This window comes from Cervus elaphus, chromosome 7 (assembly GCF_910594005.1).
Source record: "Cervus elaphus chromosome 7, mCerEla1.1, whole genome shotgun sequence".
NCBI lineage: Eukaryota > Metazoa > Chordata > Mammalia > Artiodactyla > Cervidae > Cervus > Cervus elaphus.
The window spans coordinates 10,941,074-10,966,722 of record NC_057821.1 but is presented as its reverse complement, the minus strand read 5'-3'; the positions used below and the strand labels follow the sequence as shown (position 1 = coordinate 10,966,722).

The 25,649-nt window shown below is 38.5% G+C and overlaps 2 protein-coding genes across 4 annotated transcripts in view; one reads left to right on the top strand and one right to left on the bottom strand.

The window, feature by feature from the left end:
- Window positions 1-25,649, top strand: part of FKBP5 (FKBP prolyl isomerase 5) — a 115,581-nt gene that overhangs the window by 22,271 nt on the left and 67,661 nt on the right. The window lies entirely within an intron of this gene.
- Window positions 5,374-25,649, bottom strand: part of LOC122696987 (60S ribosomal protein L23a-like) — a 73,620-nt gene continuing 53,344 nt past the window's right edge. The window contains exons 2-4 of one of the 2 annotated variants that reach the window (XM_043907280.1): window positions 12,082-12,175; window positions 7,728-7,819; window positions 5,374-5,844 (exon numbers count right to left, since the gene is read on the bottom strand). In XM_043907280.1, coding sequence (XP_043763215.1) covers window positions 5,374-5,844 — 471 coding nt within the window. In that variant the 5' untranslated portion in view covers window positions 7,728-7,819; window positions 12,082-12,175. Of the gene's footprint in view, window positions 5,845-6,789; window positions 6,811-7,727; window positions 7,820-12,081; window positions 12,176-25,649 lie in introns of those variants that run through there. The other variant, XM_043907282.1, reaches the window with a different exon arrangement.

Genomic DNA, 25,649 nt, shown 5'->3' with positions numbered 1-25,649 from the left:
TACTACTGCCAAAAATTAGTGCGCCCCTTTTGATATGTGTAGTTTGGCAGAATGTATTCAGGCATAAATGTCTTTTTTTTTGAGTTGGTGATATGCCTTCTGTAAATCATCTTCAGAAAATAATGCAAACTAGAGTAACAATTACAATAACTACCTCTACCACTAATGTTGAAAGTTTACTGTGTGACAGGCACCATATAAAGCCCTTTACATGCATTACTTTATTTCTCAGAATCCAAAGACGTATAGATGCTAGTAATCTCATGTCATGTATGGGGAAATTGAGGCACAAAGAAGCTAACTGACTTGCTGCTATGGTGTCAAGCCAAAATTCCTACAAACAGAATTCATACCCCTAATTTTATAATGTGATAAAAGCCTAGGCACAAAACTATTCACAGCAGTGTTACATAGGGTAGATAAATTGGAAGCAATGTATATCATTAATTATGGTTCATCCATTCAATAGATTAATCTTTTAATAGCTTTATTGAAATAAAATTCACATAGCATATTTATCCCTTTAAAGTCTACAAGTCAGTGGTTTCCAGTATATTCAGTTACACAACTGTTACCATTACCCCACTTCAGAACACTTGATCACTCCCAAAGAAATCTCATGCCCATTAGCAGTCACCCCCTTTTCCTGATTACTCAGTAAAACCACCAGTCTATTTTCTGTCTCATAGATTTACCTATTCTGGACATTTCGTATAAATGGAATTGTATAAAATATGGCATTTTGTGCTTGGCCTTCATTTAGCATAATATTTCAAGGTTCATCCATGTTGCAGCATGTTATAGTACTGCATTGCTTTTCATCACTGAATAATATTCTAATGTACGGATATATGACTTTTTATCTATCTAACGGACATTTCTGACTAATGTCTAATGGACATATCCGACTAATGGACATTTGGAGTGTTTCTACTCCTTAGCTATTATGAATATTCATGTCCAGGTTTTCGTGTGGACATATTTTCATTTTTCTTGGAATTGTTGATCAAATGATAACTCTTTTAAATTTTAGAGGAACTCCCAGACTATTTTCCAAAGCAGCTTCGTCCTTTTGCGTTTCTTCTAGCAGTGTATGAGTACTCCACCTTCTTTACATCTTTGACGATACTTGCTGTTATCGGTCTCTTTGCTAATAGCCATCCTTGTGGTTATGGATTGCTATCTCATTGTGGTTTTGATTTGCATTTCCTTGATGCCTAATGATGTTGAGCATCTTTTAGTGTGCTTATTTGCTGTTTGTAAATCTTGTCTGGAGAAATGTCTGAACCCTTTGCCCCCTTTTAACTGAGTTATTTTCTATTATTATTATTTTTTTAAAAATATTTATTTATTTGGATGCATCACAGGATCTTTCATTGTGGCACATGGATTCTCTAGTTGTGGTGTGTGGGATCAGTCGCTCCATGGCTTGTGGGATCCTAATTCCCCAACCAGGGATTGAACCTGTGTACCCTGCATTGCAAGGTGGATTCTTAAACTACTGGACCACCAGGGAAGCCCGTTATTTTCTATTATTGAGTTAAAGGAGTTCTTAGTATATTCTAGATACAATCTCATTATCAGATATTTGATTTGCAAAATTTTTCTTTCATCCTGTTGTGTTTTCACTTTCCTGATGGTGTCCTTTGTAGCACAAAGTTTTTAATTTTCATGAAGGCTGATGTATCTTTTTTTTTTTTTTTTGCTTTCAGTTTCACGTAAAAAACAGTGCCTAATCCAAGGTCAGTGAAGATTTACTCCTGTGTTTTCTTCAGAGTTTGATAGTTTTAGCTCTTATGATGAGGTCTTTGATCCATTTTGAGTTAATTTTTTGTATGCAGTGTGAAGTAGAGTGTCCAACTTCATAATGTTTTGTGTATTGAGATCCAGAACCATTTGTTGAAAAGGCTGGTATTTCTCCTACTGAATTGTCTTGGCACTTTTTTTAGATATCAGTTGACCATAAATGTAAGTTTGTTTATCAGCTCTCAATTCTGTTCTATTGATCTATGTGTCTGTCCTCATCTTAGTACCACACTATATTGATTCCTGTCACGTTGTAGTAAGTTTTGGCACCATGAAGTGTGAGTCTTCCCAACTTTGTTCTTTTCAAGGTTGTTTTGACTGTTTTATTCAGTTTTGCTGTGAACCTATAACTGCTGTAAAAAATCTGTTTTTAAAAAATGACTCCTAAATTATGATGTTGGGATTATGGTGATTTCTTTCCTCCTTCATTTCCTAAACTTGCTGTAACATATAACTATATTATATTTATAATTAAAAAAATTTTAGTTTATGGTTTGGCTAATACTTTTTTTTTTTTTTTTAACTCAACAGGCAACTCTTAGCTTTGTAGCTAAAAACCAGAGTAACCTAACTTTCCAGGAAGAATGTATGAAGGTGAAGAGCTGGGGCATAAGGTTACGGTTAGAATGAGCCAGACTCAGATTTAACACTCAGCTCCATGAATGCGCCTTTCTGTCTCCAGTCAGTTTCCCGTCAGTTCCTTCTTTGCCATCTCACTCTCCATTAAAAGCCTTCCCTCTCACCTTAACTAAGACTTTCCTCCAAATATTTAGGTGAAATTTTTGGAATCTGGCTAGTCTGTATAATTGCCATCTATAAATGGAATGAATGATGATTGAGTAGCATTAGGGCAGGGAGCCAGATAATGCAGTCTCAGCTGCATAAGTCACTTTGATGGAAGTTGATTTTGAGAAATGGGCAGGGGGAAGTCATCCAAGCAGAGTTCTTTACTGACTTCTCTGCCCTTTTGTTCCTTCAACTCTTTGTATCTGTGTATGTTGTTTTCTTAGGAAATCATGGTGAGGGTAGAGATCTGCAGGTGGCGCTAGGCCTAGTTAAAAGTTTAAATAGGTGCACAGAGAAGCAAGCCTGTGACTGCCTCAGTGACAGACTGCTTTTCCTGTGGTGTTTGTCAGTACCGCTACAGAGTGTGTGTCTTCTAAATAGTCTGGGGACTTTCTTTCCAGTTGAAGCAGTGTTAAAATCTCAGTATATTGAAATACTTGATAGGTTTGTGTATCATAAGTGTCCATTTGAAGTTTGTTTCAAAACAAAAGCAAGTTTTACAGACCTGCTAAGAACTATTAATACCAGTGTCAACCACAGGCCAAATTTTTGTAGTATTAAGACTTTGAAATATTAAGATGATTTGCACTGTATTTTTTAGTTGAATTAATAAGGGGATTTTTAACCCGGATTTTTAAAAGTTGTGTTATATTTATTAATTGCACTTAGAAATGTAAAATCATACTTTTTTATTCTCGTAAGGCTTAAACTTCTTACATATGTTAAAGAAAAATGAGATACTGAAGTTTTCTGAAGGTTTTCAGAAATATTTGCAAAGCCATAGCTTTGACACTGTTTTAAAATCAAATACCTGCCATTTTAGGAGAGAGATGTCTTACTGCCAGTTATAGGTTTTGGCTTTTGTATTGTTATGGAAAAACTATATCCTTCAGATTTCAGACTGTAAAATTTAGTTCTAAATAATTCCTATTTTATAAAATACTTTCTCCCCGTTTGAAGTTCCGTTCATACTTCTCATGTCTCCCTTTATCTTGCTTAAAAATATACCTGCGGGCTTGTGCTTCTGGCCAACATAGAATAACAGAAATTGGATTTACTCTCTTGGCTGTAATCACATAACTAACAAACAAAACCCCCAGAAAAAAATATATGAAGTTTCAAACACTGAACAACTGGCAGCAAAGGACAATAATTCCCAAGAAAACAGAAACAGATGAAGTCTACAATTATCGTAGCTTACTGCCTGGAGAGAGTTTCCAGGCTGCAGCATAAGAAGGGAGAACCCAGCCTCAGCCCAGCAGTCTCTCTAGTAGAGGAGACAAAGCTGGAGGTAGGGGAGGCTATAGTCTGGAGAAGAGAGAGCCCAAAAAGAAAACTTAAAAGGTCTGCAGAGTGTTCCCCCTTAAGCTTTCAGATGAATAATAATTAGTGCATATGTTGTATGGAAGCTACCTAAAGCCAGGAACCACCTGAAGAGAGTAGAGGGAGTAATCCCTGATTCTTTTTCAAGGTTAAAGTAGTATGCATTACCACCAGCCAAAGGGAATAAACCTTCTAAGTCACAGGACATTGGGTAGTGTACTCAGAAAGGTATTGCCCCAGCAGTAGTGCTAAACTATAGACTGCCCTCATCCCTTCTAACAAAGCTTAAAAATAGACCTCAAAAGGATCAAACTGTTTCTGACTTGCTTCACTCTATATAATATGCTCTAGGTTCATCCACCTCATTAGGACTGACTCAAAAAGTTCTCAGAAACCAACACAAGATTGTAAAGCAATTACTTCGAATAAAAAAATCAGTCATTGTTGACACCATTTTGAAAAAAAAGGATCAAGCTATTTACAAGTAATTTAACTGCACCCCAGAACAAAGCTCAAAATGTATAGTTATACAAAAATTAGCAGTCTGTTGTCCAAAAGATAACAAATAACAAGTGTTGGTGAGGATATGGAGAAAAGGGAACCCTTGTGCAACTGTTGGTGGGAATGTAGACTGGTACAGCCAGGGTGTGGAGATTCTTCTAAAAATTAAAATAGAACTACTGTGTGATCTAGCAGTTCCACTCCTGGATATTTATCCAAAGAAAACAAAGTACTAATTAGAAAAGATACATGTAACCATATGTGCTCATTGCAGCATTATTTACAATAGCCAAGATATGAAAGCAACTTAATTACCCATCAACAGAGGAAAGGATATAGCAGATGTGATATCTTTATATAGTTGTTAAGTCAGACAGAAAGATTAATAATGTGTGATTTCACTTACATGTGAAATTCAAAACACAAAACCAATGAACAAACATAACAGAAAGAGAGAACAAACAGTTGATTGCCAGAGGGGAGGGGAATAAGGGAAAGAAAGAAATAGGTCAGAGAAATTAAGAAGTACAAACTTCTTGTTGCCAAAAAAAAAGTCAAGGGTCTGAAATGTAGTGTGGGGAATATAGTCAGTAACTATGCATATCTTTGGTAACTTGTTTTGATTAGACTTACTGTGGTGATCATTAGACTTACTGTGATTATCATTTTGAAATATACAGAAATACTGAACCACTATGTTGTTTAATGGAACTAACATAGTGTTGTAGGTCAATTATAATTCAAAAACAAATTCATAGGAACGGAGACCAGATTTGTGGTTACCAGAGGCAGGGGCAGGAGAAGGGGAAATTGGGTGAAGGCAGTCAAAAGATACAAACTCCCAGTTAAAAGGTAAATAAGTACTAGGATATAATGCACAACATGATACATATAATTTTTGTTCTTCTTTTACATAGTGAAAACTTTTGTATTTGGAATTAGCCAGCTGGACTCAGTTTAGATGATCCCAATTTTTTTGGCAACATCCAAAGCATCATAGTCAGGAGCCAGTAGAACATATGCCTTCTTCTCTCCATCAGGCCTGATTAGAGGACTGACCTTAGCCACGTCAGTGTCATAGAGCTTCTCCACAGCCTGTTTAATCTGGTGCTTGTTGGCCTTGACATCCACAGTGAATACCAGTGTGTTGTCGTCTTCTATTTGCTTCATGGCTGACTCGGTGATGAGAGGGAATTTGATGACGGCAGAGTGGTCAACTTTGTTTCTCCTGGGGGCGCTCTTCCGAGGATATTTGGGCTGCCTCCTGAGCTGCAGTGTTTTGGGCCGCCGGAAGGTGGCTGACGTCTGGATCTTCTTTTTCTTGTGGCTGTGGACACCTTTCAACACTGCTTTCTTGGCCTTCAAAGCCTTTGCTTTGGCTTCAGCTTTAGGAGGGGCAGGGACTTCCTTCTTCGCCTTCGGCGCCATCTTCATGAAAAGGGATACATATAATTAACACTGCTCTGTGTTATATAGGAAAGTTGTTAAGAGAGTAAATACTGAGTTCTCATTGCAACGGAATTTCTATTTAATTTTGTATCTGTATGAGATGATGGCTGTTCACTAAAATTGTGATTACTAAAAAAAAAAAATTGTGATTATTTCATAATGTACGTAAGTCAAATCATATGCTGTACAGCTTCAACTTACACAGTGCTCGAAGTCAATTATATCTCAACAAACTAGAGGGAAAAAAAGATAGTGCCAAGGTAAGATTCACATTTGGTCTCCAATCAAAAGCATCAGACTTGGAAGGAAGCAGTCCTTGAGGAGAAAAATAAAAAATTAGAAGCAGATCCAGAAATGACACAGGTGATAGAATTAGTGGACAAAAACATTATTTTTGTGCACTAATATCTAGCACTGTATTATTTGAAGGTGTATAGCATATGGTTTGACTTACATACATCTTAAAATGGCCACAATAAGTTTAGTGAACAGTCATCATCTCATATAACTGAATAAGTAGAATTAGTTATGATTTAGAACAGTTAAACTATTATCAACCGACTAAACTGACATTTATATGACATCCTACCCAATACAAGCAGAGTACATATTTTGTCCAGTTGCACAAAAGAACATTTACCAACACATTTTGGTCCATAAAATAATATCAATAAATTTAAAATTACTTAAATCATAAAAGGTATGTTATCTAACTGAAAGGGAATTAAATTTACAGTCAACAATAGAAAGATACCTGGAAAACTTCTAAATATTTAGAAACTAACTGATTTTTAAGAAGCTCATGAGTCAAAGGAACAAAAGATGAATTTTGAAAGCATTTTGTACTGAATGAAAACACAATATATCAAAATTTGTGGGATGTAGCTAATGTAATGCTCAGGGGAAAATTCACTAAATACCTACATTAGAAAAAGTCAAGATGAGCAAATCATTGTCCTCAGCTTCTACCTTAAGAAACGAGAAGAGAAAATCAGACGCATAGTAAGCAGAAGAAACGAACTAAAGATCAAAGCCAGAACCATGAAATAGAAAAACAGAAAGTTAAATCAAAAGCTGGTTCTTTGAGAAGACCAATAAAAGTGATAAACCTCTATCCTGTTGGATTAGGAAAAAGAGAAGACACAAGTTACCAGTATCAGGAATGAAAGAGTCAGCAAAGCTGCAGATATTGTAGTCTTTAAAAGGCTATGTAAAAGAAGGATATGAATTACTTTATGTCAGTACATTAGACACTTAAATGAAGTGGATAAATTTCTTGAAAGACACAAAGTACCAGTGCTCATTCAGGAAAATATGAATAGCCTGAATAATCTTAACGTCTGTTAAAGAAATTGAATTCCTCAAAAGAAAACTCTGGGCCCAGATGACTTCCCTGATGAATTCTAGCAAATATTTTTGGAGGTCATAATACAAAATTTACACTAATTGTTCCATTAAGTTGGAGAGAATCCTTCTCAACTCATTCTACAACAATTGTATTGTCCTAATACTAAAACCAAATACACTACAAGAAAAAGTTACAGACCAGTATCCTTCCTGGACACAGTTGCACAACTCTTAACAAAATTTTAGCAAATACACTCCAACTACATATAAAAAGATAAAAAAATACAGTGACCAAGTGAGATTTGTCACAGGAATTCAAGGTTGGTTTGACATTTCAAAATCAATTATGTACCATGTCAGTAAAGTAAAAACACCATATGATCAATTCAATAGATGCAAAAAAAAGCATTTAACAAAATCCATCATTAAAAACTCAACAAATTAGGGAAAGAAGGAAACTTTCTCAGTCTGATAAAGGACATCCATGAAAAACTAGTATCTGAAATCATACTTACCACTGAAAGGCTGAATCCTTCCCTTCCAATGTCAGGAACCAAGGCATGATGTCCACCGTGAGTTACAACTTCTATTCAGGATTGTACTTGAACTTACAGCCAGCGCAATCAAATAAGAACAATAAAAGGCAATCAGATTGGAATAGAAGAAGTAAAACAACTTTTTATCACAGATGGCATGATTGCCTATGATTTCTTTAAAAAGAAAAAAAGCTACTAGAAGTAAGTGCACTTAGCAAAGTGGCCGCCTTGATGGATCACACCCTGTGGCAAAGAGACTCTCGTCGTTCAGTGCAGTTCTGAGCCGTGCCCTACAGGGGCATCCGAGACAGATGAGGAAGAGGAAGAGTTCTGAATCTACTCCAAACGTTCTTTGGAAGGACTTGCTGAAGCTCCAGTACTTTGGCCACCTGATGTGAAGAGCTGACTCATTGGAAAAGACCCTGATGCTGGGAAAGATTGAAGGCAGGATGAGAAGAGGGAGCAGAGGATAAGATGGTTAGATAGCATCACCAATTCAATGGATATGAATTTGAGCAAATTCCCAGAGATAGTAGAGGGCAGAGGAGCCTGGTGTGCTACAATCCTTGGGGTCACAGAGTTGGACATGACTTAGCAACTGAACACCAACAAGCAAAATTGCAGGATACAAGAGCAATACAGAAAAGTCAACTGTATTCTATATACTAGGAAACGGACAGCCAGAAGTTGAAATTTTAAAAGAATACCATTTGTAGTAAAATTTGAAATACTAAGTACCTAAGGATAAATTTCCTAAAAGATATGTAAGATCTCTCCACTGGAATCTATTAAATATTACTGAGAGGAATTAAGGAAAACTCAGATAAATGAAGATATACTGTATTCAAGGATTGGAAGGCTCAATATTGTCAGTTTTCTCTAAAGGTATAGATTCAGTGCAACCTCAGTCAAATTCAGCTGGCAATGTGTAGAGAGTGTCAAGTTGGTTTTAAAGTTTATATGGTAATGCAAATGTCCTAGGATAGAAGAGGGCTTCCCTTGTGGCTCAGCTGGTAAAGAATCTGCCTGCAATGCAGGAGACCCTGGTTCAGTTCCTGGGTTGGGAAGTTTCCCTGGAATAGGGAAAGGCTACCCACTCCAGTATTCTGGCCTGGAGAATTCCATGGACTGTACAGTCCATGGGGTTGCAAAGAGTCGGACACGACTGAGTGGCTTTCACTTCACTTAGAAAAGAAGAATAGAGAGGACTTAAAACCATCTGATTTCTGAAACTTACTATAGCTACAATAATATTGTGATATTGATGTAAAGATACGTAGACCCTGGAACAGAAAATATGGTCAGTTTTTGAGTACAGTGCCAAATCAATTAAATAGAAAAATGGTTAGTCTTTTCAACAAATGGTAGGGGAATAACTTGATATTCATATACAAAAAACTAAATCCACACCTTATTCCATACCTTATATATAAAAGTTAATTCAAAATTGATCATAGACCTAAATGTAAGGTCCAAATGAATAAAATTTTTAGAAGAAAATATTTTGGGTTTGGTAAAGATTTTTAAGGTACAACACCAAAAGCATGATTTATAAAGGAAGAAAAAGATAAATTGGACTGTATCAATTAAGAACATCTCTTTGAAAGCCACCTTCAAGGGAATAAAAGGACAGGTCACAGACTGGGAGAAAATATTCACAGATCACATCTGATTAAACATTTATATTCAGATTATATAAGGAACTCTCAGAACTTAAGAAAATTAAGTCAAAAATAGGCAAAAGATTTGGACAGTTCACCAAAGAAGATACACAGATGGCAAGTCAGCCCATGAAAAGATGATCAACACCGTTACTCATTAGGAAAATGCAGATTAAAATCACGATAAGATACCACTATGTACATGTTAGAATGCCTTCAGTTAAAAAGGCCTACAGTTCTAAGTGTTAGTGAGGATGTGGAGCAGCTGAAACTTTTACACACTTCTGTACAAAATGGTACATCTACTTTGGAAAGCAGTTTGCCACTTTCTTAAAGACCTAAAATGTACACCTGCTCTGTGATTTAGCTTTTCCACACCTAGGCATTTATTTAAGAGAAATGAATGCATATGACCACATAAAGATTTGTACCCAAATATTCATAGCAGCTTTATTTGTAATAGGCAAAACTTGAAAACAGTCCAGGTGTGCGTCAGCAGCAGACATTGTGCCCTGTCTCATAAAATGGAATACTACACAGCAGTAAAAAGGAGCGAACTACTGATACTGCAACAATGTGTTTTATTCTCTATTAAAGTAAGAGAAAGAATTCAGGGGGAAAAAAGACATTCTGTTTATGTGAAATTATATAAAATAGAAACTATTCAGAAAGCAAATCAGAGATTGCTCTGATGTGAGCCAAAGAGAAGTGAATCATAAAGAGATACAAAGAAAATTTGTGGCTGACAAATGTATCCATTATGTTGATTGCAATGATGGCTTTATGAATACATATATGTATGTCAAAACTTAAAAACTGTATATTCTTTAAATATATGCAGTTTATTGTCAACTCTGTTAAAAAAATTTTGTGTGTTCAACATTTGGGGATAGCAAGCTGCTTGAATTTCAGAATCAGATAAGGGACTCAGTTTTTAAACTAATTTTTCAGTGATTAAGTTTGAGGTGAGAAAACATGCACTGTATTTATCAAGTTTGCTTATAATTTTTAACTTATTACAAAATTGAGAAACTGAATAAATGTTCCAATTTGGGCTTTCTGAAATTCTGAAGAATTTTTTTATAATAATGATGTATCAAATGTTAGATTTAATTGTGTTATCAGATTAGAACATTGTAATCCAGCTGGATGATAAATGAGAGAGAGGAAGGAATGTTGAAAGAATGCTGTGTAAGATGACAGAAGTCAACAGAATTCTAGGCTTGGGAGACATTCTTATTATCTTGTTTAGATGACTAGGCATCTAAGGTAGATAGAAGAGTAAAGACCCCTCCAAAAATGCCCACATCCTAACTCCTGAAATTTATTAATATATTACCTTACAGAGTAGAAGGGACTTCGCAGATATGATCAAGGTTAAAAGTTTGAGGTGGGGAAGTTTTCCTGGATTATCCAGGTGAGCCCAGCATAATCATTCTTAAGCATAATGATTCTTAAGAAAGCAGAGAAACTTCCCCGTCTGGGGCCAGAGGGAGATGGTGACTGTAGCAGGATGATCAGAGAGAAAATGATGTTGCTGGCTTTGGAAATGGAGGAAGTGGGCCATAAGCCTGCTTATATAACTTATATGCAGAGTACATCATAAGAAATGCCAGGCTGGATGAAGCACAGCTGGAATCAAGATTGCCAGGAAAACTATCAATAACCTCAGATATGCAGATGACACTGCCCTTATGGCAGAAAGTGAAGAAGAACTAAAGAGACTCTTGATGAAAGTGAAAGAGGAGAGTGAAAAAGTTGGCTTAAAGCTCAACATTCAGAAAACTAAGATCATGGCATCTGGTCCCATCACTTCATGGCAAATAGATGGGGAAACAGTGGCTGACTTTATTTTTCTGGGCTCCAAAATCACTGCCGATGGTGATTGCAGCCATGAAATTGAAAGACGCTTGCTGCTTGGAAGAAAAGCTGTGACCAAACTAGACAGCATGTTGAAAAGCAGAGACATTACTTTGCCGACAAAGGTCCGTCCAGTCAAAAGCTATGGTTTTTCCAGTAGTCATGTATGGATGTGAGACTTGGACTGTAAAGAAAACTGAGCGCCGAAGATTTGATGCTTTTGAACTGTGGTGTTGGAGAAGACTCTTGAGAGTCCCTTGGACTGCAGGGAGATCAAACCAGTCACTCCTAAAGGAAATCAGTCCTGAATATTGATTGGAAGGACTGATGCTGAAGCTCCAATTCTTTGGCCACCTGATGTGAAGAACTGACTCATTGGAAAAGACCCTGATGCTGGGAAAGATTGAAGGAGGGAGGAGAAGGGGATGACAGAGGATGAGATGGTTGGATGGCATCACTGACCCAATGGACATGAGATTGAGCAAGCTCTGGGAGTTGATGATGGACAGGGAAGCCTGGCGTGCTGCAGTCCATGGGGGTTGCAAAGAGTTGGACACGACTGAGCGACTGAACTGAGCTGATGGGCAGCCTCTAGAGTCTGGAAGAAGCAGGAGACTCTTTCCTAGAGCATCCAGGAGGAATGCAGCCATGCTAGCACCTTGATTTTAGCCCAGTGAGACCCATTTTTATCTTCTGCACTCCATAACTGTAAGATAATAAGTGCATATTGTTTAAGCCATTACATTGGTGACTGTTGTGGCAGCTGTAGAAAATATCTAAGAGGATAACCCTCAGAATTAATAAAGTTTTACCAGAAGGTTGCAGTAGAAAGTGAACTCGTGATAACAGAATAACTTTCCATTCCTTGGGAATTGTTTTCCATTCCACATATCAAACTTCATTTTCCTATAAGGTAAAACATGCACTTATTCATTAAGAATTAATCCTAGATCTAAAACATTACAGTTGGGGAACTTCCTTGGTGGCGCACTGGATAGGAATCCGCCTGCCAAGGCAGGGGACATGGGTTCGATCCCTGGTCTGGGATGATCACACACACCCTGGAGCAGCTCAGCCCGTGTGCTGCAACTACTGAGCCCAGGTGCCCTAGAGCCTGTGCTCTGCAACCAGAGAAGTCAGCACAGCGAAGAGCAGCCCCCCTTGCTCCAACTAGAGAAAGCCTGTGTGCAGGACTGAATGCTCAGTGCAACCAAAAATAAAAAAATTTTGTAAAAAGTTAACAGTTGGAATAAACCTTAAATTTATCATTCTAGTCTAACCCCCCCCACCCCCAAAATTTACAAATAGAGAAATGGAAAACTGAGCAAGAACCAAAGATCCCGTAGCTTAGTTACAACAGGTTTGAGGTTAAATTTAGGCACAGGGCAGTACTCTACTGTATACATGCCCTCTAATTAGAAATTTGTTCTGGAAACATGGAATATATGAGTCATTCCAAAGAGGGTGTTTACTTAGAAAGATAGACAAATCTTCATCTAGCTGACAGGATTCACTTAGGTTAACTTGTCAGTTTGGAAGCTCCTGTCTTATGTATGGTGTCGTTCTCCAGGTTAGATTTTTCAGAGGAGACCTAGAGAAAGAATATAGTCCACTGATAATTAAATTTCAGTGCTGATGCCTTATACTGTCTCTATTTTATGATGTTTACATTGATTGCTTTTGAATATCACAATTCATTTGAGTTTATCTAGTGCCTCTTGTATGTCCATTTATACTAGGTGGTGGGGGTTCAAAAATGAATAGGACACACTCTGCCTATATGATGTTACAGACCTTTTACCATACGTTACCTTGTTGTCCTGTTCTTAGAAATCATCAGCAGACTTGGAATCCGACTGTTTGATCCTAATGAGTCAACTCAAGTTAATACCACTGTGGCACAGGTAGAAATTTAATTTTTCTATCAAAACATGAAGAGAGTCTCCCTCCTGTATTTACCCTTAGCAGCGTGTAAGTTCCATGGGAATTATTTCATCTGTACTGCCACAGGACATAGTAATCAGAAGTGAGGTTGGGAGATTAAAAGTTTGAAAGCCAGTTTCACTTTCCTGGAAGCAATTGCAACTGTACTTTTATCTTTTTTAATATTTATTTTTATTTATTTGGCTGTGACCAGGGTCTTAGTTGCAGTTCTGATCTTTACTGAGGCATGCAAAATCTTTAGCTGCGACTTGCAGGATCTAGTTCCCTGACGAGATCAAACCAAGGCCCCCCTGCCTTGGGAGCACTGAGTCTTAGCCACTGGACTATCAATTAGGGGCATCCCTATACTTTTATCTTAATTACCTTGTAGAATCTGATAACTCCCAAATGTATACTGTCACCCAGAGCTCTCCTGAGTGCAGGCTTCGTCTCCTGACTGCCTTCTGGATCTCTTACAAGCACCTCTCACTCAACCAGAGTTTGCTTCCTCTACATAGGAGGCACTCCACCATGTTTGAATTAAATTGAACAGAAAGAATAAAAAATCCTGATGAGTGCAATGAAGTATTGTCATCATTTGATCTTTTAAAAAAAAAACTTGTCCTAAGTCTAAAAAAAAATTATGAAAGAAATATATACTTAGTGTTAATACTTAAATGATAAAAAATTTTACAAGTGAAAATTCCTTTTTACCCTCCTAAATTTCATTTTCCAGAGGTAACACTGTCTTAACAGTAGTTAAATATACATTTCTTGTATATATTAGTAAATGTATACCATTTTCTTCCTAAAAATAGGATAAAAAAAAAATAGGATCATACTAATTGTTCTGCAGCTTCCCATTCCCTTCATAGTACATGTTGGACATTGTTCCAACTTTCATGTCATTATTAGAAGATTGCTTATCTAGAATAAGGACTTCCCTTGTGGCTCAGCTGTTAAAGAATCTGCATGCAGTGCAGGAGACCTGGGTTCAATTCCTGGGTTGGGAAGATCCCTGGAAAAGGGAAAGACTACCCACTCCAGTATTCTGGCCTGGAGAATTCCATGGACTATATCATCCATGTGGTTGCAAAGAGTCGGACATGACTGAGTGACTTTCACTTTATCTAGAATAGCTAAGACCTCACCTGTTTCCTATGAATATTTTTAGAATTTAGTTGTCTTAACTCTAGGAAAGAACAATGATGAAAGAGACATTTTGGCATGTAATTTGTGATATTTGCATAATTGTAATCCAGTGCTCTAAAATGATTGTACACACCAAATCTATACTGGGAACCATAGTTGGTTACTGCAAGTAATTGTGGTATATACCACATTGTCTGTACCACATATATTGTTCCTTTGTGACATCATCAAGTGACTTTGGTTTTGTTTACAGCCCAGAGAACCAAATCATTGGGCACTATGCATTGTAACAACACATTTCATTTATTACAGTGGTATTCTTTTTTAATGGATGGACATCAACAGAATCCTTTCTCAATTCATTTGTTTTGATGTTTTTGATGTTTAGACTCTTAGCTCAATATTCTCTTTAGATTTATCTTATCCTTTTCAAAGACTACATAATATTCTTATGGTATGAATTTGTCAATTTTCATTTAAACATTCGTCTTGAGGAAAACCTTACTTTTATTTAGCCATATTAATTTAGCTGTAAGTTCAGTTCAGTTCAGTCGCTCAGTCGTGTCCGACTCTTTACAACCCCATGAATCACAGCACGCCAGGCCTCCCTGTCCATCACCAACTCCCGGAGTTTACTCAAACTCATGCCCATCTAGTCGGTGATGCCATCCAGCCATCTCATCCTCTGTCGTCCCCTTCTCCTCCTGCCCCCAATCCCTCTCAGCATCAGGGTCTTTTCCAATGAGTCAGCTCTTCACATGAGGTGGCCAAAGTATTGGAGTTTCAGCTTCAGCATCAGTCCTTCCAATGAACACCCAGGACTGATCTCCTTTAGGAAGGACTGGTTGGATCTCCTTGCAGTCCAAGGGACTCTCAAGAGTCTTCTCCAACACCACAGTTCAAAAGCATCAATTTTTCGGCACGCAGCTTTCTTCACAGTCCAACTCTCACATCCATACATGACCACTGGAAAAACCATAGCCTTGACTAGATGGACCTTTGTTGGCAAAGTAATGTCTTTACTTTTTAATATGCTATCTAGGTTAGTCATAACTTTCTTTCCAAGGAGTATGCGTCTTTTAATTTCATGGCTGCAGTCACCATCTGCAGTAATTTTGGAGCCCCAAAAAATAAAGTCTGACACTGTGTCCACTGTCTCCCCATCTATTTCCCATGAGGTGAGGGGACCAGATGCCATGATCTTAGTTTTCTGAATGTTGAGCTTTAAGCCAACTTTTTCACTCTCCTCTTTCACTTTCATCAAGAGGCTTTTTAGTTCCTCTTCACTTTCTGCCGTAAGGGTGGTGTCATCTGCCTATCTGAGGTTATTGATATTTCTCCCGGCAATCTTGATTCCAGCTTGTGCTTCTTCCAGCCCAGTGTTTCTCATGATGTACTCTGCATATAAGTTAAATAGCAGGGTGACAATATACAGCTTTGACGTACTCCTTTTCCTATTTGGAACCAGTCTGTTGTTCCATGTCCAGTTCTAACTGTTGCTTCCTGACCTGCATACAGGTTTCTCAAGAGGCAGGTCAGGTGGTCTGGTATTCCCATCTCCTTCAAAATTTTCCACAGTTTATTGTGATCCACACAGTCAAAGGCTTTGGCGTAGTCAATAAAGCAGAAGTAGATGTTTTTCTGGAACTCTCTTGCTTTTTCGATGATCCAGCGGATATTGGCAATTTGATCTCTGGTTTCTCTGCCTTTTCTAAAACCAGCTTGAACATCTGGAAGTTCACGTATTGCTGAAGCCTGGCTTGGAGAATTTTAAGCATTACTTTACTAGCGTGTGAGATGAGTGCAGTTGTGCAGTAGTTTGAGCATTCTTTGGGATTGCCTTTCTTAGGGATTGGAATGAAAACGGACCTTTTCCAGTCCTGTGGCCACTGCTGAGTTTTCCCAATTTTCTGGTATATTGAGTGCAGCACTTTCACAGCATCATCTTTCAGGATTTGAAATAGATCAACTGGAATTCCATCACATCCACTAGTTTTGTTCGTAGTGATGCTTTCTAAGGTCCACTTGACTTCACATTCCAGGATGTCTGGCTCTAGGTGAGTGATCACACCATCGTGATTATCTGGGTCGTGAAGATCTTTTTTGTACAGTCCTTCTGTGTATTCTTGCCACCTTTTCTTAATATCTTCTGCTTCTGTTAGGTCCATACCATTTCTGTCCTTTATTGAGCCCATTTTTGCATGAAATGCTCCCTTGGTATCTCTAATTTTCTTGAAGAGATCTCTAGTCTTTCCCATTCTGTTGTTTTCCTCTATTTCTTTGCATTGATCACTGAGGAAGGCTTTCTTCTCTCTCCTTGCTATTCTTTGGAACTCTGCATTCAAATGGGAATATCTTTCCTTTTCTCCTTTGCTTTTCGCTTCTCTTCATTTCACAGCTATTTGTGAGGCCTCCTCAGACAACCATTTTGCCTTTTTGCATTTCTTTTCCATGGGGATGGTCTTGATCCCTGTCTGCTGTACAATATCATGAACCTCCGTCCATAGTTCATCAGGCTCTCTGTCTATCAGATCTAGTCCCTTAAATCTATTTCTCACTTCCACTGTATATTCATAAGGGATTTGATTTAGGTCATACCTGAATGGTCTAGTGATTATCCCTACTTTCTTCAGTTTAAGTCTGAATTTGGCAATAAGGAGTTCATGATCTGAGCCACAGTCAGCTCCTGGTCTTGTTTTTGCTGACTGTATAGAGCTTCTCCATCTTTGGCTGCAAAGACTATAATCAATCTGATTTTGGTGTTGAACATCTGGTGATGTCCATTTGTAGAGTCTTCTCTTGTGTTGTTGGAAGAGGGTGTTTCCTATGACGAGTGCATTCTTTTGGCAAAACTCTATTAGCCTTTGCCCTGCCTCATTCCGTACTCCCAGGCCAAATTTGCTTGTTACTCCAGGTGTTTCTTGACTTCCTACTTCTGCATTCCAGTCCCCTATAATGAAAAGGACATCTTTTTTGTGTGTTAGTTCTAAAAGGTCTTGTTAGGTCTTCATAGAACCGTTCAACTTCGACTTCTTCAGCGTTACTGGTTAGGGCATAGGCTTGGATTACCGTGATATTGAATGGTTTGCCTTGGAAACGAAAAGAGATCATTCTGTCATTTTTGAGATTGCATCCAAGTACTGCATTTCGGACTCTTTTGTTGACTATGATGCCTACTCCATTTCTTCTAAGGGATTCCTGCCCACAGTAGTAGATATAATGGTCATGAATTAAATTCACCCATTCCAGTCCATTTTAGTTTGCTGATTTCTAGAATGTCAGCGTTCACTCTTGCTGTAAGTTAAGCAATCTATAAATGTTTAATTGATGAACAAATCTATGCTTGTGTTCTTACTCTCAAATCATTACTTTTTCATTTCCCTGTGACTTTTTCCCCTGTGTATTTAAGCTTGTCTAGTTCTTTCTTATTCTTAAGCCTTTACTCTTCAGTCCCCTTTTAACCAAAGCGTTTAACTGTTTCCCTTTGTAAGCATAATACGAGTTTCAAAATTCTCACCTGTCACTTTTGCATCTTATACATACCCTTCTACTTTACATTCACGTATGCTGCCTTTCTCTCCTTTCCATTTAACTTCTCAATCTTCACTGCTGCCTAGTGCCTTTGGGAGTTACTAGGGGATACATAAAATCCGCAATTTTTTTCCTTAAAAACTTTTTAGCCACATATATATTCATGGGAGGTGTCCCATTTTATTCTAAGAATCTTCAGAAACATTTGGGAGGTAATTGCATCCATAAAGTAAGGACATGCTAAGAAAAAATGAGCAATCAGATAATGAGTATATAGAAATAAACATTATTTTAAAAAATCCTTTGAACAAATTAAGTGACACAGTGGACATGGCTGACAAACAAAAGGTGATCTGGAAATTTCATCAAAAGATATCTTTTAAGATATAGAGCAAAAGGACAAAGATGGAATCTGAGAGAAAAGACAAATGTTTCTTAACCCTCTGTGCACACTAGAATCCCCTGAGATGCTTTCTAAAAACATGGGTATCCTGACCACAGACTAGTTACATCCAGACTCTCTGAAAGTGGGTCCACTGGCAACAGTGACTTTTTAAAGCTTCTTGGGTACTTCTGATATTTATCCCAGAAACATGTTTAGGAGACCTGAAGCATATAACCAAGGATATGCCCAAGTCTGTCTAATAATACTTCTGGAAGCAGAGGACAGACATTGAAGGAAAAGAAATAGCAGGTACTTCCCTGAGATCCCCAGAGACTTGCTTTCAGTGTTGAAGGACCAGGTTGTTAAGGCCCTTGCACGGATGAAGGAAAGAAGACAAATACCATATATATCCTAGTGGTATAGCTGAACCCCTGGAATAAAAAAAAATTTTACCTCTTTATAGAAGAAAATGGGAGCCACCTTGTGTATTTGGGAGGGAGGGAAGCCTCCTGGTCTAACTGATGGGACACTGCATCTGCTGTCCCCCGGGTGGGGCTCTGCTTAATTTCTCTGCTCTTTGGGAGGTTGTCCAGGCTCCCTTGGGAAGAGCTGTTATAGTTAGTGTTTAGAAGGCAGTTTGCTCTTTGTTCTCTCCTTGGGACCGATCTCTTCTGCATTCTAGTTCAGTAATATACTTTTTCTTGTTTTCAAGCTCAGAGCTTTGTAAGTTTTCTGTCTCTCCAGTGCCATCTCAGGGAGAAAGTTGACCTTGGTGTCCTGTCTTTCAACATTTGGCATTTGGATGTTCTCGTGTTTTCTAGATTTTTGTTTTGTTTTAATACTAATTTAACTCTTTGCCTCCTACTTATTTAAGAACAGTAATTTACCCAAGTAAATGGTTAGTGACAAGAGTAATTATAAATTTGGTCTATTAACTTTGCTTTCTTCAGTAATTACTGGGAAAAGTGAATTTACCAAAGCATTGTATGTATCTGAGAGAGACAATGAAGGAGGAAGCAATTTGTAGCTATCAAGCAGTAGTTCAATTTAGGATTCTCTTTCCTCTCCCGTCTTTATGATTGGGCATCCCAGAGTCTTTGGTCTCTCCCTCCAGAACTGATGGAGAACGCTTCTGGAGGCTCGACTCAGAACTTTGGGATTGCACTGGAAATGCAGAAGGCATCCTCAGTTAAGTGGAGGCCAGAGGACCGAGGAGAGAGCCGTGTTTGAACGTACAGTGCCGTGGCACTGCGCGCTTCACGCTGCTGAGCAGTGGTCACCACTCTTTTCCAGAACCTTTACATCTCCCCCAAGAGACACTCTGTATCCATTAAACCACCACTCTCTAGTCTCTGCTCCCCCTGCCCTTGCTGATCTCTATTCTGTTTTCTGTCTCTGTAAACTTGCCTGTTCTATGTACTTCATATATGTGAAATTATACAATGTTTGTCCTTTTGTGTCTTATTTTGCTTAGCATAACATTTTCAACTTCCTCCATGTTGCAGTATGTATCAGGATTTCATTCCTTTTAATGGCCAAATAATATTCATTTTAACAATATATAATTCATATTGCACACATAACCATATTTTGTTTATGGACACTTGGATTTTTCCCTAAGCTTTTGGCTTTTGTGCATAATACTGCTGTACCTGTTTGAGTCTCTGGTTTTACTTCTTTTGGGTACATACCCAGGAGTGGAATGGCTGAATTCTATGGTAATTCTATGTTTAATATTTTGAGGAACCACCAAACCTTTCCACAGAAGCTGCACCATCTTACATTACTACCAGCAGTGCATGAGGGTTCCAATGTCTCTACATCTTCACCAACACTTTCCCTTTTTTGATAATAACCATCCTAATGGGTGTGAAGTGGTATCTTATTGTGATTTTGATTTGCATTTCCTTTATGAATAATGATGTTGAACATCATTTCATGTACTTATTGGTTGTTTGCATATGTTCTAGCAGGTTTCTTTTATAAAGGAGGAAAGGTGAATGTATGAGTGTATCTTAGAGTGTTTTTGTCATCTCTTCATTCCCCACCCCAGTGTAAAGAAGCAAGTAACTGGAGGGACATAGGTGAATAAATACAGTGTGCGATCTCATATAGACGTATAGTCTATATATTTGGTCTTGTTTCCTGTGCGTGCATGTATATCCTCTCTTTTGTATGTATGTATTATCTATAGAAGGGCTTCCCTAGTGGCTCAGACAGTAAAGCGTCTGTCTGCAATGCAGGAGACCTGGGTTTGATCCCTGGGTTGGGAAGATCCCCTGGAGAAGGAAATGGCAGCCCACTCCAGCATTCTTGCCTGGAAAATCCCATGGACCGCAGAGCCTGGTAGGCTACCGTCCATGGGGTCGCCAAGAGTTGGACATAATTGAGCGACTTCACTTTCACTTTCATTGTCTATAGAGAGATAACTCCTCCCGACACTCCTCTGTGACTGGACTTGAATGTTACTGACCTGGGATTGAAAGTAAATGAAGGCTTCCCAGTTCATCCTCACATGAATATTCTCAAAGTTACGATGCAGTTATCTGCATTCAGTTTTAAGCCGTTCCTTGTGTTTTCTTTCTTTTGTGCTTTAGTTTTAGGAGACTGAGAATCTTTATGGCCCAGACATGTAGATGTGGATGTAAAACGCTCAGTCGTGTCCGACTCTTTGTGACCCTATGGACTATAGCCTACCACGCTCCTCCATCCATCCATGGGATTTTCCAGGCAAGAATACTGGAGTGGGTTGCCATTTCCTTCTCCAGAGAATCTTCCCAACCCAGGGATCAAACCCGGGTCTCCCACATTGTAGGCAGACACTTCACCGTCTGAGCTACCAGGGAAGCCCCAGATATATGTGGTACTTAAAAATGTAATTTTCTGTGCTCCTACCAAAGTAGCCAGTTTCTCTAGTCTTTTCTGCCTTCTTTCTGAAAACTCTTGCTAGACAGTAGGATAATCTTTGATACAAGATACCTATATTTTAACAAAGAGAGCAATGAGTAGAGTACGTAATATGCAAGGTTAATTAGTGGATAAACCTTTAGAATGATTTCTCACTTGGGGGAATATGACAATATAGTTAGGTAAATTGGAGTTTTCAGTACACTGTTGATGAAATGCTCAGCATAGTCTCATTTTTCTGTGCTGTCTCAGGTGTTTGCTGACCATCACTTTGGAGAGTGCATGCTTATCCATAACAGAGCGAACTGTGTGTTCTCTTTCTGAGGCACTGGGCAGCAGTTTCCCCCTTTGGACAGTTCAGAACAGTGAGCTTTATCATAGATTAATATCCATAGCTACAGAGTGATTTTAAATCCAGAATAAATGTAGGGTAGGGAACAAAGACACAGCTCTCTTACAAAAAAAAGTGAAACTTTCTCAACATGTCCAGTTGGTTTTTAGGAATTATCTGTTCTTACAGCCTTTTTGTCATGTAACACTGGATCAAAGAAGTTTTTCTTTAATTTATTTGTTTTGTCTGATACAAAAATCTGTATCAGATGGCATAACTGGAATTAAGGGTAAGTACTTGGAAAGTTCAGTTTATTTATTTATTCTTCCAGATTCATCTGCCTTTGAAAGTTCAACATAGCTTTAGTTTGGTTTTTATCTTTGTGTTTTAATTATTTGTGCTACTTCTTTTCATGTGGACTCCATACTGGTCAAAATCATTTTGAGATCACAAAGGTTATTTGTATCCCTTCAAGTGTTAGAACCAAAACTGAAGAGCAAATTCCTTTATCAAATGAGATTTGTAAACCTTGCAAATCAGTGTATACAGCTTCCCTCTTTATTTGAATTTGAGCAAGCCACTATTTTCAAAGAGGAGGGTAAGAACCAAAAGAAAATGTTTTTTTAATCACAGAGTTTTCATCTGAAAGTTTAGCTGATCACCAAATGACGAATGTTCAAAAGAAAGGCCTTGCCTTTGGATGTGTTGTATTCATGCTTTCTGAATGCTTTGTTTTTAGCTGTTTGTGATATTTGTGCTCACATACGCTGTCAAATCATTTGACAGTAAGAGGCACCCATCATGGCACCTCATCCCTAAATGCTTCAGCATGTCTCCCCTAAGAATGAGGAGATTAATCTGTACAGAACCACAATACTATATCACACTCTAGAAAGCTAACATTATACAGTAATAATAAGGTAGTATATAGTCTGTTTTTCTAAATTTTCCTAATTTTCCTCAAAATTTGCTTCTGTAAATTTTTGTTCCTCCTAATCTGGTATCCAGCCAAGGATCACACATTGCATTTGGTGGTTGTGTCTCTTTAGTCTTTTTAAAACCAGAACAGGCCCCTTTTCTTTCCTTTCTTTACCTTTTTTTCTTTTATAACATTAACATTTTGAGGAGTCTAAGCCAGTTGTCTTGTAGAATGTTCCACACCCTAATTTTGTCTTTTCTTCTTGCTTAGTTTCAGGTTAAACATTTTTGGTAGAAATACTACTTGTATACTTCCTGTTACATCACAGCAGGAGGCACAGTGATGCCAGCTTGTGTCAATAAAGAAGATGCAGAGTTTGGTCACGATGTAGGTTACCTGTGTGATCAGACCACTCCACTGGAAAGCCCTTGTCCTTTTTATAGGTATAAATAGTCTGTAGGGTCATGCTTTGAGACCCTCTGACTGTCCTGTTCCCTAATAACCTTTCTGTTGATGGTTTTAACTTGTTTATTGAGATGGTTTCCCTAGGGGTTTACTGATGGATGTCAATGTATCTGTAAAGGCCCAGGAAATATTTTGTGTATATGTATTTCTGAAGGGATATGGTCCACGACCTCCAAAATGTTTAAAAGATCTTTTCTCCCTGTGTTTGAAGTGCTTTCTGCAAATTTCTGTGCATGAGAGAGGTGTTTTGTGAGTGGTAGGTTACTGGAATTTGGGAACAAATCTTATTCATCTCATTTTCCTAACTGTCTTGCCCAGCATCACATACAACAACTGGTACTTAGTTTTTGTTGTTGTTTGTTTGAGCACACTTTGTTCTGACCTCTCCCTTACCCTGAGCCAAGCATTTGGATCTTTGGTGTCTGGCATAAACTGTACTAGTAAATAAAGCAAAGGGGCTTAGCTGCTGGTTTTTGGTGTTCTCTTTGAAGATTTTTGGATACAGCAAAGTTTTTGATTTGTGTCTTTGTTGATATTGAAGTAAGTTTAGGTCAACTGGAAGTGAGTTAAGATACATTTACTTGTTTAATCCTCAGTTTTATCAATAAGACATTTGTCACAAGTATAAAATAGTTCTTTTTGATTGTGTAGGCAAGAGGATCCCACAGTGACTTAGGGAGCCTTAACGTTCCTTATTAACCTAGTACCGAATAACTGTGGATGTTACTAAGTCTTGACTCTTCCTGCTCAGCCACGAGAGCTGTTAGGGAATTCATCATGACAGCAGGCAGTGAGGTGTTTTTTGTTTTGTCTGTTGATTATCTTCTCAGTATTTGCCTTGCATGAAAAGGTGTCTGTCATTTTAGATGATTGATGATAATAAGAGCTAGTATACTTTTAACATACACATTATACCATTTAATCCAGAAGGTCACTCTGTGAAAGTAGATATTATTTTTATTCTGATTACACAGGTAGAGAAAAAAGGCTTTGAGGAGTTAAAATTTAAGCAACATCACACAGCTTGTAAGGAGCTCCAAATTCCTTGCCCTTTCTGTCTTACCAGTCTGAAAGGTAGAGATGTTCTGGAGAATCTAAATAAGGACAAACCATGACCCTGCTTTTAAGGATCTCTTAAATCCTGGCCTTATGGTTCAAGATGGCAGACTGGAAGGACGTGTGCTCATCTCCTGCAAGAGCACCAAAATCCCAACTAGCTGTTGAACAACCATTGACAGGAGGATGATGCAACCCACCGAAAAAAGATATCCCATGTCCAAAGACAAAGAAGAAGCTGCAGCGTGATGGTAGGTGGGGTGCAATCATGATAAAATCAAATCCCATACCTGCCGGGTGGGTGAGCGGGGCATCTAACAAAGGGACTGGGGATCCCCAGGGAATCTGACCCTGAAGGGCAGCAGGATTTGATTACAAGACCTCCACAGTACTGGGGGAAGCAGAGACTCCAGTCTTGGAGGGCACAAACAAAATCTTGTGCATACCAAGATCTAGAGGAAAGGATCAGTGACCCCACAGGAGATTGAACCAAAACTACCTGCTGGTGTTGGAGGGTGTCCTGTGGAGGCATGGGTTGGCAGGGGCTCACCACAGGGATGGGGACACTGGTGGCAACAGTTTGAGATGGTCTCCCTTGATGTAAACCCTTTTGAAGGTCCCCATTAACTGTGCTATAGAGCCCAGGGCTGGTTTGTCTCAGGCCAAACAACTGCCAGGGAGCAAGTGCAACCCCACTACCCCACAGATAGTTGGATTAAAGCTTTACGAGTAAGGCCCTGCTCACCAGAGCAAGACTCCATTTTTCCCACCACCAGTCCCTCCCATCAGGAAGCTTGCAGAAGCCTCTTGGCCTCCTCCATCAGAGGGCAGACAGAAGAAGCGAGAAGAACCACGGTCCCACAGCGGCTAAAACAAAAAGCACGTTACAGAAAGTTCATTAGAATGAAAAACAGAAAGTTATGTTCCAGATGAAGGGACTAGATAAAGCCCTAGAAAAACAACTAAATGAAGTGGAGATGGCAACCTTCCAGAAAAGAAATCAGAGTAGTGATAGTGAAGATAATCCAGAATCTTGGGAAAACAATGAAGAAGATGCAAGAAATGTTTATCAAAGACCTAGAAGAACTAAGCTAGTGGAGGTGATGGAATTCCAGCTGAGTTATTTCAAATCCTAAAAGATGATGCTGTGAAAGTGCTGCACTCAATATGCCAGCAAATTTGGAAAACTCAGCAGTGGCCACAGGACTGGAAAAGGTCCGTCTTCATTCCAATCCCAAAGAAAGGCAATGTTAAAGAATGTTCAAACTATCGCACAATTGTACTTATCTCACACACTAGCTCAAGTGTGTAATGCTCAAAATTCTCCAAGCCAGGCTTCAACAGTATATGAACCAAGAACTTCCAGATGTTCAAGCTGGATTTAGAAAAGCCAGAGGAACCAGGGATCAAATTGCCAAGATCCACTGGATCATCGAAAAAGCAAGAGAATTCTGGAAAAACATCTGCTTCTGCTTTATTGACTACGCCAAAGCCTTTGACTGTGTGGATCACAACAAGCTGTAGAAAATTCTTCAAGAGATGGGAATACCAGACCACCTGACCTGCCTCCTGAGAAATCTGTATGCAGGTCAAGAAGCAAGAGTTAGAACCGGACATGGAACAACAGACTGGTTCTAAATTGGGAAAGGAGTACGTCAAGGCTGTATATTGTCACCCTGCTTATATAACTCTACATAGAGTTACATCATGC